General features: G+C 43.4%; 1 protein-coding gene across 3 annotated transcripts in view; it reads right to left on the bottom strand.

Annotated features, from left to right (window-relative positions):
* LOC133953273 (trinucleotide repeat-containing gene 6C protein-like) overlaps nucleotides 1-17,577 on the bottom strand; it is a 46,033-nt gene that overhangs the window by 12,247 nt on the left and 16,209 nt on the right. For 2 of the 3 annotated variants that reach the window (XM_062387097.1, XM_062387099.1), the window contains exons 4-12: nucleotides 13,447-13,833; nucleotides 4,130-6,607; nucleotides 3,379-3,582; nucleotides 2,389-2,555; nucleotides 2,210-2,287; nucleotides 1,843-1,900; nucleotides 1,507-1,649; nucleotides 1,189-1,338; nucleotides 89-268 (exon numbers count right to left, since the gene is read on the bottom strand). In XM_062387097.1, the coding sequence (XP_062243081.1) occupies nucleotides 89-268; nucleotides 1,189-1,338; nucleotides 1,507-1,649; nucleotides 1,843-1,900; nucleotides 2,210-2,287; nucleotides 2,389-2,555; nucleotides 3,379-3,582; nucleotides 4,130-6,607; nucleotides 13,447-13,833 (3,845 nt within the window). The remainder of the gene's footprint in view (nucleotides 1-88; nucleotides 269-1,188; nucleotides 1,339-1,506; nucleotides 1,650-1,842; nucleotides 1,901-2,209; nucleotides 2,288-2,388; nucleotides 2,556-3,378; nucleotides 3,583-4,129; nucleotides 6,608-13,446; nucleotides 13,834-17,577) is intronic. The other variant, XM_062387100.1, reaches the window with a different exon arrangement.

Genomic DNA, 17,577 nt, shown 5'->3' with positions numbered 1-17,577 from the left:
AACTATTGTGTGGTCCCAAGTTGTAAGTGTCTTTTGATGGTCAAATGAGTAAATGTATCAAATGAAATGATGTAATGTATGTATCTACCTGAGGGGTGAGAAACGGAGGCACTTGAGCACGTAGACTAGGCTGGGAGGAGCTGAGAGGTTGCACAGGTGGCTGAGGAGGCTGCTGCTGCTGCTGTAGCTGCTGCTGCTGCTGCTGCTGCTGCTGCTGCATGGCCCGGGTTTGTGCTGCTCCACTACTGCCAAACATTCCACTGGGTATCTAAATTAGGGCACAACGAAACCTCATAAAAATTCTGTGTGTATTCACATAACTTAAACAGCTGAACATCAACATTACACCTAAGGATTAAGGTCCAGAGTTGAGCCTCAACCTTCTTAGTACAAATTTGATTTGTTAAGTCAGTAAAAAATGAGTCCACTTAAATTGGATGAAAATAAAAGTTCACTTAAAAGCCGATAAGGTGAAAATGATATTGCCAGTCCACCGAGCGATGTCTAAAAAAACTCTTTCAAAGCATTTTCCCTCAAGGTCTAACTTCTCAAAACACATACTGAACACCAAGTGAGAGCAGACAATTATTTAAAACATGAAACTATAATTATTTGTGACTTTTCAAATGGCCCAAAACGATTAACCTGTAAAAGAGTTGCTTAATCCACATTTCAGATCAAATGATGGCGGTAGGGATTGTTAGATTCAGTGCAAACACAACAGGCGTAGGGTGCCTTTGTTTGTGCTTCAAGGACGTGCTGCAAATGTTCTGGGGCATGGCGGCCTCTGGGGTTGATATTTGATAGAGCACAACTATCCCATTTTGTCTGGCACTTCAGGCAAGGTCATGTACACACATAAGTGAGCAATAGAACAGTTGAGATTTGGCAGCACACGCGAGAAGAGAGGTGTGTTAAACAAATTAAATGTATCATAAGGTTATTAATAACACTGCATGTTATAAACTTAAGTCCTTCAAGGCCAATGAAATGATAGCTTTGATAAATAATGACAATGGTGTTTTGTACTAAACATTAAAACAGAGAGAAAGAAAATTATTGCTTCTATATTATTAAAAACTCATGCAGTCTAAACAGTTAAACACAATATTAACAGAACATTTAAGGATTCACAGACATGTTTTTGTGTCATTTTGTAGTACAACTGTGTGTGTATAACTGTGTTACCTGTTGTCTGTTGTTCAAGTTTTGCATGGCCAGCCCCGGGTTGCCCTGTCCCAGACCCTGCCCGGGAAGGCTACTATTGGCCAGGGGGAGCTTCAGGCTGGGGGAAGGCAGAAACGGTGATGGGGAGGCCTCGTCTGACAGCATTCCATCCTGGACCAGAGCAAAATAAGTGGTTAATGGGAGAATATAGAGATTAGAAACCCAATTACATAAATGATAAGCTATGTGAAGAAATAATTATCTTTGAAACACATGTGAAAATAGTCAAAATGTAAAAAAAACATAACCCCCAAAAAAGTTAGCTGCTCATATTCTTACCTTGTCGTGAAAGGTGTTGCGGTCAGAGGGGTCTTTGGAGAGTGCTGAGGGCCGACACACCATGGGCTTGTTCATGCCGTTGCTGTAGTCAGACATGCCCATACCCCTCTTGTCCAGGTCCGTCTTCTTCTCCAACAGGGCGCCTGGGAGCAGAGAGGAAAATGTCAATTCATCTATTTAAGTATTCATCTAAAAACTGATTCAAAAGCATTTTCCTACAGATACATTAAATGTTATATTTCCTAAGTAGATGTATGACCAGGTATCATTCACAGCTACATCAAAGATTAGATGTAGCAACAATGTTGAATCATGAATTCATGTTGATGAACTTACTCATGGCCTGGTCAAGGTTCATGTTGTTGCTCTTTAAAGCTTCCTCAGCAGGGTCTCTCTGGAACACATGGATAACAAGCTGATTAATTTTTCTGTAATTGTTTCCACAAAATTGAACAGTTTTCTCAAGTTTAGTCGTTAATATTGTTGATGATTTATTACCCTAGAAATATATATATTGTTATGTGATTCTACCATATACTGCAGATAATTCTCTATTTAAATAAAAGTATAATGTAGCACAAGAAGCGCCTGGTACAGCTGACGCTGGTGCTGCTGGATTAAAGAGAGATCTTCCTAAATCAAAAAGCCTATCAGTGCTATGTGTGTGTGTCAGTACATCTTTGAAAATATTTCTTAAACATACCGGAAAGCCCATGTCAGTGAGCTGCTTGATGAGACGATTCATGATCCAAGCCTCATCTGGCTTGTTGCCCATCTTCCCCTGACAAAACATAAGCAACATATTTTTAATTCAACAACAAAGTTCAACCAAATCACTCACAATGCACGACATTAAAATCTGCCACTAAATTTTTTTCTGACCTTGCTTGGGAATTTCTTGGGTCCATTGCCCCAAGAGTTGCAGGAGGAGCTGCTCTCCTGGGAGGTGGGGCTGTTCCACATGTCCCCATCCTCAGTGTCCCATTGGCTGGTAGACATGCCCATCTCCTCTCCTCCATTTCCCCAACCCTCTTGCATAGGTTTTGGGCCTAGGAAACAGAAATCCACGACAGAATAGAAACGTGAGGTTAAAATAATGATACTAATACACATAGTATCAGCATGTGTTGTTCTGAAATTCACTTTGGGAAAACACCGTAGACTATTACATGAGCAGCAGGTAATTTTCAACTTGACCACTTGGTGCCACTATTGCCATTTGACACTGCATTCCCCCCCCCCCCCCCCCCCCCCCCCCCCCCCCACCGAACACATCCATCTACTATGTCCAAAATTTCAAAGAAGAGCGCAAATAACCAAGACCTGCTGAGGTGTGGAATTGCTTTAATCTCAGCAACACACTAGCACTATCAACGATCTTCAGAATTGGCACCTATAGTACAGGTCTAAAGAAATCCCTGTTTTTGTCCCCTTAACTGAAAGGTGTGGGTGTGCACAAACTGGGAGTGATCCTCAGTCGGTCTTTTACAGGAGTTGTTCTACCACTGCACACAATCTCAACCACAGATGCCTACAGTCACTATCATGCAAAGAGGCAGAAGCAGAAAAGGACCATTAATCAATCTTCTGAATGCCATTTATCATAATGAGACTTAATAACAGTTGAGCTTACAATGCGTGTCTGTTATGTAGATTCTGAGAAATTGTCTTTTACAGTAGCACTTATAAAACCAGAATAATCTGCTGTGTATGGCTATACTATGGTAGTAAAGCAGCAAGAGGGGATGTGAGCCCCAAGTTGTGAACACCAATGAATGTGTCTGCATCTTGCTATGCGGGCAATGCTATTATCCTATGGTTTACATTATGCAATGCTGTATCAGCATCAATTTACTCATCTGTGGTCATTACCTGGCTTGCAGGGCGTAGAACCTTGGGGCCCGTTGGCCCTGCCATAGGGTCCAGAGGACTCATGACTGCCATCTCCCCACATTCCTACTCCCCTTTGGGGCTTGCCCCAGGCAGCGGTACCATTGTCTACGGTTGATGTTGGAGCTGCTGGCTCTCCCCAAGCAGGCTCAGACTTGGGCTGAACACTGGGAAGCTCTCCCCAGCCTGTAGGAAAGAGGGTAAAGTAGAAAAAAATATGATGAAATGACTCACGATGCAATACAATCTATATCTGCTTGTAGTAATCATTCCCCCTTTGTCTTCACACACTTTTTTTAAATGGCTCCAATCGCTAAGTTGGGCTTGCTATACAAAAACCTTAGTAATGCATGCGTGACACCAATACTTGTGAGACCATCTGCTTGATAATCAAAGTAAGATAATTATTTTGATGAATAACCAAAATGAAAAAGCAATCATAGTCAACAATGCATTTAGTTAGTAAGTTGTATTATGTGTGCATTATTGAAAACAATCCCTTTGTAAGCTTCATCGATCATTATATTTATTTCGGTTCATTATTAATATCAGTTCTAAATCCTTTAATACAATTACATAAGCATGCTATATAAAATAAAAATCTGCTCGATACAGTGGGGTCCAGCAGAACCAGTTTCTTTGACTTCAGAACCAGACTCTAGATATTGCATTTTTAAATATTCCGTAGTCTTTTTAAATATTCATATCATCAAATTCTATTGTAATTACATACCTGGGTTGGCAAGCGGGGGTCTGCCTTGGGGACCAGGACCTTGATGTGAGACAGCAATGTTGGGTGACCCATTGTTGTTTCCATGGTGTTGCAGGTGAGTTGGGGGTTGGCCATGATGGGGATGGTGGTGCACGTGGTGAGTATGATGGTGATTGTTGTTCCCAGGGCTGACAGAGTGATTGTTGATGTTATTGTTGGGCATAATCATGCCACCATTCTTACTGGGAGTTGAGCCGCTGTTGCCTTGGTCATTATTGGGATTGTTGCGATCCCACATGTTGGCAGACTTGTTGAAGGTAGTGGATTCGCCCCAGGTTGATGTTCCATCATCAATCTCCATATTCCTACGGACGGAGGGAGGGGAGGGCTCCAGCCAGCCACTGGTTTCCTTGACTTGCTCCTGTTTGCTGACATTTCCCCAGGTAGAGGTGTTCTGTTTCACAGAACCAGGACCACCCCAAGAACCAATGCTGCCTCCGCCGCCTCCTCCGCCGCCTCCTCCTCCTCCTCCTCCTCCTCCTCCTCCACCACTTCCATTACTGCTGCTGCTGCTGCTGCTTTCCTGGGGCTTGGATGATCCCCAGCCTCCCTGTACTGGGCCATTAGAACGTGGGTTCTCCCCCCAGCTGCTATTACTCACAGCAGGAGCAGGCTTGCTCCAGCCTCCTTCTCTATTTCCTCCTCTGGGACTATCCTTCCATCCACCATTTCCTCCATTACCACCTTCTCCTTCCCACATGCTGCTGGAGGAACCATTGTTTTTTACCTCTTTTTCTCCCCAGTCTCCTGTGCTGGGGCCATTGGAACCACCATTACTCCTTCCCCGTCCATGGTTATTTTTGGGGCCTTCACCCCAGCTAGTAGGCTGACTTTTCTTAGGGCCATCTTCCCAATTTGGTGACTTGTCCTCAGAACCCCAGGACGGTGTGCCCCCACTTTTATGACCATTTGTGGTCAAAGGGTCTCCCCAGTTATTTGTAGTGCCATTTGAGGCTTTGTTAAGTGACTGTGGAGGTTCTCCCCATCCTGATCCAGTCTGGATTGGCTGAGGTGGAGGGGCTCCCCAACCAGAGGATGATGATTCTCCTTTGTCACTTTTTCCCCCAGACCCAGGGCGCTGTCTAGAGCCGATGTTGGGATTAATGGTACCTCCATTGGTGGATGAAGGTCCCCCATTAGAGCTGGAGCCTCCTACAGAGCTGCTGTTGCTCTTGCTATCATCAGAACTGGCTTCTTCCATCTCCCATACAGTGTGCTGTCGAATGGGGGTCTGTCCCCAACCTGTGTTGCTCAGCACCCTAGGGTCCAGGTCCTGTCGGGGTGGCCCAGGGGTAAACTCCATGCTGGAGGACCTGTCTCTCTGCTGGGATCTACCTTCACTGCTGTCTCCACTACCATCACTTGCTGGTGCTGTTCCAGGCTGCTGGCCCCATGAACTAAGTGGCTGCTCTTGGCCTGAACCTGAACTACCAGCATCTACTGAGTCCCAGCCTTTAGATCCATCTCCACCCCCAGCAGATTTCCCCCAGTCACCCCAGCCACCACTTCCACTACTCCCTCCACCACTGCCTTGGCGGCCCCAGGCAGAATGCCCTCTTGAAGGATTTGAGTCCCAGCCTGAGTCCTTGGGAGAGTCAGCTGCCTTTGTTTCTCCACCACCCCATAAAGAGGTGCTTGTTTTGTCCCCATTGAGCTGGGATGATTCGGTGGGTGATTGGCCTCCCCAGCCAGTTAAGCCGTGGATAGGGCTCATAGGCTCTTGAACTTGCTGTTGTGGCTTAGTGTGGTTTGGTCCATCAGTGTTAAGGTCCATATTGAAGGACAAGCTTGTGTTGCATGAAGGGCGCTGATCATTTTCATTGGGACTTAGCATGCCACCCCAACCTCCCCCACCATTATCAGTACCTCCTGGGCTCCCATTTCCCATGTTTCCATTGCCATTAATACCTGGTGGGAGAGATGCAGAGTTAGAGACTCCATTGGGATCACCACCTTCATGGCCCAGCACAGGCCATGCTGATGGGTTGGCATTGGGATTGAGATTCAAGTTAAAATTGGGAGCGCCCCAGTTATTGGGTGCTCCTACTCGACCACCATTCATACTTTCTTGTTTCACATCAGAGCTCCAGCCTCTATTACCAGCTAGTGTATTGGCTGACCCAGGTCCCGTCATCATATTATTGTTAGCTTTGAGAGAGGTGTAGTGGGCCTGCTGGCCGGCGGCACCTGTGGCCATACTCATTGATATACTGATAGCACTGGTGTCTAGGTTAGAGCTGGCTGAGCCTAAGGGGCATTCTAGTGCTGCAGAGTTGTTGGGGTCACTATTGTGGCTGATGTAGTTCCAAGTTTCTTTGTCACTTTCGTCAATAATCACTTTGTCCCAGCTGTTAGCACTGGTTGGGCTTTCAACTGGCAAAGAGGCTCCCCAACGAGAGGTCTCATACTGGGCACCAGAGCCACACTGGAGGGATATGTCTGAAGAGAAAAAAAAGAGGGGGAGAGGAAAGAGCGGTTAAGACAACTGAGCGTAGAAAAATACAACACAGAGTGTAGATGGGTGGCGGATTAGACACAAAAGATGAAATGGAGATCAGAAAACAGTATGGAAGGGGTGGCAGGTTGGAGGGGGGGTGTTATACAAAATACTTTAGACTAGACTACATCATGTAAAAAAGCCACTTTAAGTCCAATATAGACATATGTTATCTTCTTGGTTGGTAAATGCTAGCAATCAGACTTGGGAGGATGAGATGGTCTCACTAACACATTCCACAATTCAACACATAATCAGAATGCACAGCCAAGCGTGCTACATGTCATATCAGCTAAGACATATCCATATATTCTCACATAACCATCCTTGCTGTGTTGTTTTGCCCCTTACTTCCTGGTCACTCTCCAACTGTCCTTATCTGTTATTATAACTACCTCCTCCCTCCCTCTCTGCCTCCCTCTCTCTCTCTCCCTCCACCCATTTCTTCACCCTTTAATTCCTCCCCCTCTCCCCTAATACCAGCAGAGAGAGGCCCATCCGTCTCCATCGTGGCTTCACTGGATGGGGCTGCGAAGGGAAGCCCAAGTGGAACGCCGCTCATTTATTGGAATGAAACCAAGGTGGCTTCCCATCCATCACTCCCTACGCTCCGCCGGGCATACTCCTCCTTCAACTGCACTGCTCTAAGAAACCACAAGACATTTCCTCCGAGCATGTCTGAATGTGTGCATGTACTGGCTTCTCTCTACGTGCATATAGATAACATACAGTTTGTGAGAAATAGATTGCATGTAAATCTTGTTCTACTACCTGCCGACTTAATGTATGATGTGCAAATTCAGTATGATGCTACCAAAACAATGCCTCTCCAACAATTATTTAATCAACATTGTATCACACAAAAGCAATTTCATTAGGCCCGAAAGCATCCCATCAGAGAGGGAACTAATAATAGAATGAGTCGATGCTGTAAAGGGGTATTCAATCAGTGGGAGGCAGTTAATCAATGATCTTATTAATGGTAGTGGTTGAGAGCCGGGTGGCTATCGATCCAGCATGCAAACATCCTAACCACTAGGCCAGCCTCATGTAATGGGCTAGAAAACCAATGAGAAGTACTGCTATGAATATCAACAACATACTGGCCAACCGAGCATGTGAGGGAAGAAATGAATCCAGTAACTTCAGGAGAAGACAGGAAAATGAATGTGTGTATGAAACCACCAAGTATGCATATGAAACCTTGATATTAATCATAGTTGTTTTCCAACACAGAGTAGAAGTGGAAGAATCAATGGTAAAATACACTTCACTGAGTGCACACTCAAAGTTTTCATCAAGGCAATAAAACAAGAAATAAAAATCCAGTCTGCAAATCCAGACGATATAAATAACAAAAAGCCATTTTCAACAGGCTTTAAAAACCTAATAGACAATAATACATTTCTGGTTATCCTCCTGAGCAGCTGCAGTAAGCAAGGCTCACTAACGTTTAATTACAAAGATGCAGGATGTGCAGTTTAAATATTTGCCTTGTTGGGTTATTAGGCTGCATTAACTACAATTACTTTGCCCTTACCTTCCATCAGATTGTCTCAGAGATTCCAATAATAGCTAGAAGTTGTCCATCATGATATAGAGACCCTGTGGTCAAAATCATTCAGTCAGATGAGGTAAATGCCTATTTGGTTGTGGTGTGTGGACTCACACACAAACTGGCAGATATGTGGCTTTAAGATACTGAGCAACGTGCCACAGATTGGCTGTGGATGCAATTTTCGCCTTAAAACACTTATCTCCGTTCCGCAGGCAGCCTTATCACACAGGGTTGTCAAGCTGATGGCACATTTACAAACACTAGACTGCGGTCAATTTGTAATCAGTTGCACACACAAAAATATTAAAACATCACAGGAAAAACAAGCCTTTACAACGGCTGTTCCAGCGCCAATTCTTTTTAACTTAAGTTAGAAGTTGTTCAAACTTAAAAACAAGCCAGATATGATCCTTCAATTGGAAATACTATAATTAGTCATTGAGGGATACTTTTGGAAGACATTCAAGAGACATCTGTGTGTCATGGCATATACTGAGGGCTGAGATGCATTGATGATTGTTTGATGTGATAATAAACACTTAAATGTATTTCTATGTCCTGCCTCTGCCTTTACATAACAGACTAAAACATTTCAAATGCCCCCTTGTGTATATTCCTCACTCTTTGTCTCAGTCTCATTTGCACATAATGTTTCCCAAGGAGTGTAAAAGTAGGTTACATGGTAAATCAGCCATATAATGACAATGACACTATGATCAATCCTAAATTCAACAATAATAAAAATTTATAAAATGGAAGGGAAAAGATAACAGACAGACTCTTTTTTTCTACTGCAGGCAACACCAAGAGGGAGAGAAAGCGAAAAAATGCCTGCAGAAAGGTGCACCAGCTCACTCAGGAGGATTCCACAGATCTATGCAAGGATGTGAAACATCATATCCTCTTTGTATGTCTGCAATAAGCTACCTTCTTCTGTGAGCAGGAATGGATATAACTGTGTGCAAAGGTAAATAGCAAGCGTGCATATCTGCCTCCACAAGAATGAAACCATATAAGCTCAACAATAGGATCATTTATCAAAGGACTATAGTATTGGATTACAAGGTACTGTATATGCATCAATCCCATTGTGCCTACCCTGGTAAATATGTACATTAGGAAAGTGTGGACTTATGCAGAACATAATGTTTCCTTTCACCTCAACATGCCTCGATTGTTCTCCTTTCAACTCCCTCTACCGACATTCCAAGAGAAAAGGAAAGGTCTTGCTGATTCTTGGCAGAGCCGTAATTTGGCAGGCAAGGGAGACGAAAGGCGGCTGAACATAAAAAACAAAGGAAAGGGGGACAATCATTTCCATCCACTGTTCGCAGTCATGTGTCAGTAATGCGTTGCTGTTTTGATTCTGGTTGCAATTAGGAGGGCGGTCTGACAGTGCTTTGTGAATGAAAAGGGTCAAAAAATATAAAACCAAGGGGCCCACAATGGCGCGTCATGCTTCCGAGTGGAAGTGGGGCTGCGTTTTTGTGTGCATATGTTTGCAAGCCAATGCAAGAAGGTAAAGGCCTGTTTTCTCCACAGAACCTGGATAACAACTAAGTAATACCAAACATTTCCTAATGAGGAGAACACCAACAGCACTTGTCCTGAAAGAGTTTAATTAAACAGCAACAACAACACACTGAATTTGTGCGAAGCCAGCTGAAGCAGAAAAAAGCTGGCGATGAGCTGATAATGAGGCGAGCTGCCATCATAGAAATGGGCAGGTAGCCAAGAATTAAATATATCTCCTATCCTTTGAATGAAATGAAAGGCAGGGAGACAGACTAAGAAGGAGATGGTGTTAGGGAGGGACAGAGGAAGGTCTGGGGGGAAGGGCTAGCACACAACGGAAAAGAAAGGGGGACATTACATTTCATGGACAGTGAGAAAGAAATGTGAACAGTTGTTTTGGTTTAACTGAGAGCCAGAGACTTGGCTTTTTCAGATCTAACTATGGGGGAATAACAGAACCAGAACAGGAGGGGACGTTAAGTAGTCTTTTGTCACCAAATAAACCCTCTCCATCTCTCCGTGAGGGGAGCTTTAAGCCCACTTACATCAAAGAAGGCATGTACTTGTTTTTACCGGAAGCATGGCGAATAAGAAAGAATGAGGGAATGGTCACAGGAGGATTTACTGAGCTCATCACTCATGTCTGTTTACCTCTGCTGAGGGAAAAGAGAAAATAGGAGAGCGAGACCATGGTGACTCCTCTGGTTTCTCTGTCAGAGACTGGATTAATGAAGCCACTGGGGGCTTCGCTCACTTGTGTGTGTACGTGTCATAGCCTGAGCACATGGGGCAATCCATACCTTCCTGGGTTCATTACAGCAAAATAGCATTGTGATTATTCTAGGATTTTAAATCTAGCAAATATACAAGATCTAAGGGGAGGTTAACTATACATGTTAGGGAAACTGTGTTGAAGATGCAAACCGGCTTTTTCAAGAGTTAAAAATTGTTACTTTAGGAACTCACCTCTTTGAAAATAAACAACCACATATTTTAAACACCTTAGTTACTGTCGAACTCATCTTACTGGAAGCCACACGCTGTTCCTTCTCCATAAACCGAATTTAACTTCAATAAGAAATGCTCAAAAGCCCAACTGCTTCACCTGAACATCAAAAAGGGCTCAAATGAAAGGGCCAAGTGTTTCACAGCACCCATCAGAGTGCCTTCTGGCAACATAGTCTGTCTGGGTGACCAGCAAACAGCTGTTGGCATGCAGTTCCCACAGTCTTAAGAGACCCCCACTTCAGCACCTGCTACTGGGGGAGCCTGTCTGGACGGCTGCTGGCTTCTCTCTGCACTATTTAATGGTCCCCCGTCAGCTGGAGAGACGGGGATGGTGGATATAAAAGAGGGAGGGAGGGAGGGAGGGAGAGAAAATGGGGATTTCTGTCTGGTGTTTGGAACAATTAAATGGGGCTGGTAGAGTGAAGGTTATGTGGGAGTGGCGTGAATGCCCTTGAATATAGGGGGACTTGCCTTTCAGACTTTGGGGATGGGGTGCTGTGAGTGTTTGTGTGTGTTGGCCTTGTGGAATGTTATACATAAAACACGCACATTTTATATCAACAAAAAAATGGGTCAAAAAATGCATTTAACCACCTTAGGACATACTGCAGTTCTGCTGGCTTATACAAAAAACTTGTGGATTTTGTGTGTGTGTGCGTGCGTGTGCATACAAACTATGAGCCAGCTTGCCTGCAAGGCAGACGCATCTGAGAGGACACAACTAGGTCAGTGTTTTGCTGCTGCACAGCTACTGCATCTAGGCACATGTGTTTGTGTTTGCATGTGCACAAATGCAAGTGTTTGAGTATCTGACGGAAGGAACTATCTCATCGCATCGCTCTAGGCCACAGTAACCTCACCAGGGAGTTCAGAGACGTGTCCTCAAATCAGAGTTCATCTCTCCCTGACAATTACACTGACGAGGAAACTTTTGTTTCAGTACTAGCAGGCAGTGGCCATAACATTACACGGTATATGTTAATGTGATTTTGTTACAATATTTGGATTTCTTTGTTGGTTTGTTTATGTGTTTAAGTGAGGCCAAATAGAGTTTTAAATGTGTAGTTTTGCAAAAAGGGAGGTTATGCATGAATTAATTTGTTCTGTTGCTACTTCATATACAACTACTGCCACTGGAATGTTTACATGACATTTAAAGTTGTTTCTCAAGGTATTATAACACAAAATTTATAATAAGCATAAACAAAGCAAGAAGACTACAGAGCAGTAGGTTTAACTAGTGTCCACTATTTAAATTATGTATGCCAGAATCACTGCAACAACAGGAACACTAGCTTAAGGCTATAAGCTGAGCAGGCAGGAAAAAACAGACAGTCCATCAGAAGCCCTCAGGACACAAATAAGAGATGAATGAGGTAGAAACCTAGCGAATGGCTATTCTGCCAAAGGCTGTGTTTAACCGAAAGACCCCTGAGAACACTAGGGTGAGGTAAAGGCCAAACATAACAACAACTGCTGGACTAGGACAATAATAAGGACAGTACAGGTAAATTACAACAAACAGGGACCTTAAGTTTTCTAGAGACCAAAGGAGAAACACACTCTTATAAGTTTAAGGCTTAGATAAACTTATACGCCCTCGTGAGTAAAGCCTGAAGCCAAAAACTGTATGAAAAGCTGAAAGATGAGGATTATTCACAACATTTAACAGCCAAAGCCTCATAAAGCTAGTGTGCTAGTATATGGGACAACTTGCAACTTTTCTTTTTTGTGTCTGGCTAGAACATGCAAGGACCAGTTGCCTCTGTAGAGGGCTGTAGTTTGCCAACTATCAAGCCATGCGCTACAGCTGCTGCAGATTTGTTTACAGAGAGCCCGACAACAGCAAATGTTGAGTCAGTAATGAAAGGCAGCACAGCGCAGCAAAGGAGCATTGATGAAAAGAAGGAAGAGGAAAAAAAGAGAGAAGAGAAAGATGCAAGCAGATGCTCATGCTAGCTCCTGCTCAAAGCCTTAGACAGGAAAACTCTGCATGGTGTGCTACAGAGATAATCCTTGCATCTATGTCTTCAAAGTTAGAGTGTGTCATGTTAGAGGATATGAGGTGACACTATCTTTTGTTTCTGTGTACATCATTAAGAAGAGAAATAATGCATTACAGGCAAAAAAAACAACATAAAAACCTTTAGGAGTATAATAAAACCCCTTAAAAAAATGATGACGAAAATATGACAAAAATCCCCAAATCTTTAGTGGGCTCATGAAAGACAGAATTCATCAGTACTAGTGGTTTCAATAACTCATGGCCATACTTTTATCAACACACGACTTGCATACAAGTACACACAAGCCAACACAAATGAGCATCAGAAGGCAGGCTCAGCATTTATAAAGTTAAGAGCAAAAGATTCGTTAATTATAGTGCTACCACTTGCTACAAAGGTCTAAGTGTGTGTATAGATAGTGTGCATTGGACATCCTTCATCTTTCTCACAATTATTTTTTAAATCTCACTGAAATTACTGCTTATGTCGAAGGAGAATGTTGGATTTAAAGGATCATTCACGTCAAACATCAAGTGTAATTGCACTAGAAATGCAGCTAAAGTAGAGCCAACGTGCACTTAAAGGTAAAAGGAAATTGGAAAATTTGCAAAACCAGGAACTTAAAAGCTCTTATCTAAAATAAAGAAGATCAGAACTCCATTTAATTCATTATTTTTACTGTACTGACACAAACCTGGGTGGTGTTTGCCCGCAGTGGACGTGGCAGAGTTTGGGGTAGTGCTGCTTGTACTCGTAGAAAAGGAGTAAGTTGAGGAGGTGGAAGAGGAGGAGAGGGTCAGAGCGCTGAGGGCTCCTGCAGGCAGTGGCTGGCCTCTCTTCAGTAGCTGCTTGTGCTCCTGCTGGCGGAAGCGCGGGGGCACCTCTCTGGGCGGGTAGCGAGCACTGGCAGAGGACAACTGGCACTGCTGTAGAGGGGGAGTCTGAGTCGGGAGCTGGCTACTGGAGGAGGTGTGCTTGCCATTGCCAGAAGAAGAAGAGGAGGAGAGGGGCAGCGCGAGGCTGGCAGGGTGGAGGTGGTGGGATGGGCCGGGGCTGGGCTTAATGGGAGCAGGCTCTGGCACTGGATGGATACAATACACAGGCACACAAGCATACACACACACACACAGACACACACACAAAAAGACACATGCAGGTCTTTGTTAACTCACTATTAGTAATTTATGTAACAGAAAGGATTTTTCAAGCAGTGACAGCATAGAGAGTATCAATCCTATCAAGTTATCTTCTAGCTGGAAAAATAGGTAATGATATTGAAAGTCTTATTTATGGGAGAGATCTTTAAAGAAAGAGTGACAAACATGCTTTAGTTTCAACACGGGTTCATTCAGTCTATCAGTATATTTTAGGAACTATTTTTTGTGTATCGTAAAGCATTTCATTGCATTGTCCTTTGCCTCTGCACTGCAATATGATGCGGACTATTCCTTTAAGTAGACTGCTTCATGCAGCCTGTTGTTGAACATATGTTACTACCCCAGACGCACTCGATGAAAAGGTCATATTTTTTCTGCTGACTGAACACAGACACAAAAACACATAAAGACACCTCCTTTCCTCTTCATTACACTCTTTCCTCTCGCTACTTTTCACACACATGCTCAAACTCATGTGTGCGCACACACAACCACACAGTTATAAATTCACTTTCAGGGAGGAAACATAGATTTGCCATTATCTCCCAAAAAATAATCTTTTGCCCAATTGTGGACATCCAAGTCTCTCAATGAACTGGACTTTAATCTGAAATTTGGCCCCACAGGTATAGCCAGTGACACACACACACACATTCACCCAAACACACAACTCTTTCTATGCTGCCTTGGCCTGACCCTTCCCCTGTGAGTTAGCATTGAAGGTGTTAAAATTAGCAGGATCTATCAACCGCACAGATTGGCCTGATTGGGGTTTCCTCTCCGAGGTGCTGACTGACCCATAGGCATGGAATAAGGAAGCTGAGTCTGTGGCTGTATGGACGTATACGATAAGGGAAAGTGAGGAAGGTGTGGTAGTGCACTTCTCTACTTGAGAAAATATAGAACCCTAGAGAGCTGTTGTGATTTACAGTTCATTGGTCCTAGGGTAAATGCATGATGAATAGTTGATGGTGTTCTTTTCTGCTGTCCGTGGACAGATACGACCATTTCACACAACAGCTGAGACTGCCTTCACTCAGGGGAGCAGAGAGACACAAGGACAGAGGCAGTTTTGTTGCATCGATTGGTACGCGGAGAACGATTTTTGAATGACAGAAATAAATGGGATTGAAATAATTTAATTAAAGCTTCAGTCTGTCCAGCATGAGAGTCTGAACTACACCCACAGCAGCCCTGTACTGCAGTACTGGCTATGAACCACTGAGTCACACACACAGGCAAATGCTGCCACAGTGGAGGTTAAAGTAAATTCTGAGCGCAGAGGTATTCACGTTGCCTGCCAAGAGCCTGTCTAAGAGCACGGCGAAAAACAGAGGCCCTCTCAGTGAGCACAGCACCAATCCAGATGGCTGCCTCACTGCTGACACACAGAAAGAGCACTGACATATAGGAAACTTAAAATTACATGAACACGGACAAATTCAAAACACAACTCTGCACAGAGAAAGCAATGTATGAATACAGTTTTTTTCCCCATTCCTCTATTGGCCTTGTTCTCGGACACGTGCCTCTTGCATCTTTGTCGAAAACATAAGAATGCAACGCACACACATTTTCACAGTGGTTTGCAACCCCCTTCTGCCAATGAGCCTGTAGTGGAACACATGCAGAGAGAGGGAGGGAGAAAGGGAGCAACAGAGAACGAGCCAGCCCCCCTCCAGCATTATCTGACTGGCTGTTGGCTTGGTACTGCAGCTGGTGACGCACATCTCTGATTAAATTCAGCTCGGCCCGCCTGACGCTGCTTCGGCTAATCAGATACCAAGAAGGTACACAAATCCCCCCCCCCCCTCCCCCCCATCCTGTCTGTCCTCCACAGTGTGTTTGTATTCACCCCTCTTTCTCGTACTGCCTATCAGTGGGTTGCTCCTTAACCCTCTGTTTCTCTCTCTCTTTTTTAGGTGTCTACCCGTCTTTCAGCCTGGTGTTCTCTGCCTGCCATGTTATTCTCCCTCTGCGCCTTTATCCATATTGATCCACCATCTCCTGTGTTTCTGTCTCTTTTCTCCCCTCGTCTTGTTTCTGTCTCCTTACCTTTCCATCTCACTGTTTCAAAACCGCCATCTCTACCTTCCACCCGACAAGTTTCTCTACCTCTCTACCTTATTTTCCATTTCTCCCTTCTATTCAAATGTTTTCTTCCCGGGGCCTTATTTTTTTAGCTCCTCGTGGCATCTTTCTCTCCACCCCTGCTGCAAGGTGGTTACATAGACTGTTTTACCTTCAAAAGAGTGCAAAAAGCTTCTCCTTAGTTTTTGTCATTGTTATATCTACGGTTTCTACTTGTTCTGGTATGGTTTTGTACAAAACTCAAAAGGTGTTTAGTTTAGTCCAGCTTGAACTACTGTAAAAAACATGGCTACCTCCGAAGAGAGGACCCGCTCCCGATGTAAATATAAAGTATTTTTATAAAGGCTTATTCTAGGGTAAAGAGAACAACGATGTATACAATTTAAATTATTACACACTAGTGAAAACACTGCCAGAATATTAAATTTCTGCCAATAGATCCTGTTCACCTAAATCTTACACACTGAACCTTTGAAGGAACCTGAGACGTTTTAGTTCCTAGATTAGGTCACTCAGCTCACTGCTCACTATGGTTACCACTCTGGTACAGGAAGCACACAAACCCAGAAGACAGAGAAAGACGCAACCCCTTTAGCTCGAGCACTTCTCATATACAACCTGCTTCATAAAGCCTGTGTTTGAATTGCTGTATAAAAAATATTTGATCTATGCTGCGAACCCCTTATCACACATCCATATCCAATTTCCTCCACACAACCATGTTGGATTTATAACCAAACAGTCAAAATCCTGTTTAGTTATAATACTTTATGTTTGTGAATAAGCTAAATTGATCTCTCATTTGTCAAATAAGGTGCTTCTGTAACAGCTGGATAATGTGTAGCCATCTTTGGTGTAATCTGTATTTAACAAGTCTGAATCTGAATTAATGGTCTTTTGAGAGAGTGTGTGTGTGTGCAAGCACACGACTGGAAAGAGACAGCATAAATCTGAGTGCATACAAGTGAAAAACGGTTCACGAGAGAGAAACAGTCCCATTCTACTGTGAACAGACATAAAGTGAGACACATATTTCTCTTTGAGGAGGAAATATCTCTTCTTAAACCATTTGAGATGGGTAAATGCTTTTTAAAAGATGGTGTTGAGGTTTACAGAAAATTACTATGAAGGAAATATTGAAGAAAACTGGGGAAATTCCTATATATATATATATATATATATATAGGAATTTATATATATATATATATATATATTACCTTGATAAGAACCAGGGACAGAGCTATGGTGAAGTAAACAGAATGATGAAAATAATCTCTTAACAAGGTTAAATTTAGCGATACTTAAGAGAGAATAGTGTTTGTAAAAGCTGAAGTATCTAGTAGTGACCTTGGTGCCTCTTACTGAAGTCGAAACAGAGAGCCTATTAAATAAGCATTTGTATCAAGTGCACTGTAGATTCTATTAAACCCTCCAGCTGAGGCATTCCCTGCAACCTTGCACCAAACTTTTAATTACAGCCTGTCCTCCCACTAAATGGTTAATTACATAAAATGAGAGAGCAGGAGAAAGAGCAATGGCTTAAGAATAGAGAACAAATGAGCATTGAAGAGGAAGAA

The sequence above is a fragment of the Platichthys flesus genome, chromosome 5, assembly GCF_949316205.1.
Source record: "Platichthys flesus chromosome 5, fPlaFle2.1, whole genome shotgun sequence".
NCBI lineage: Eukaryota > Metazoa > Chordata > Actinopteri > Pleuronectiformes > Pleuronectidae > Platichthys > Platichthys flesus.
Note: the sequence above shows the minus strand (reverse complement) of the source record. Positions and strands in the feature narration are given on the sequence as shown.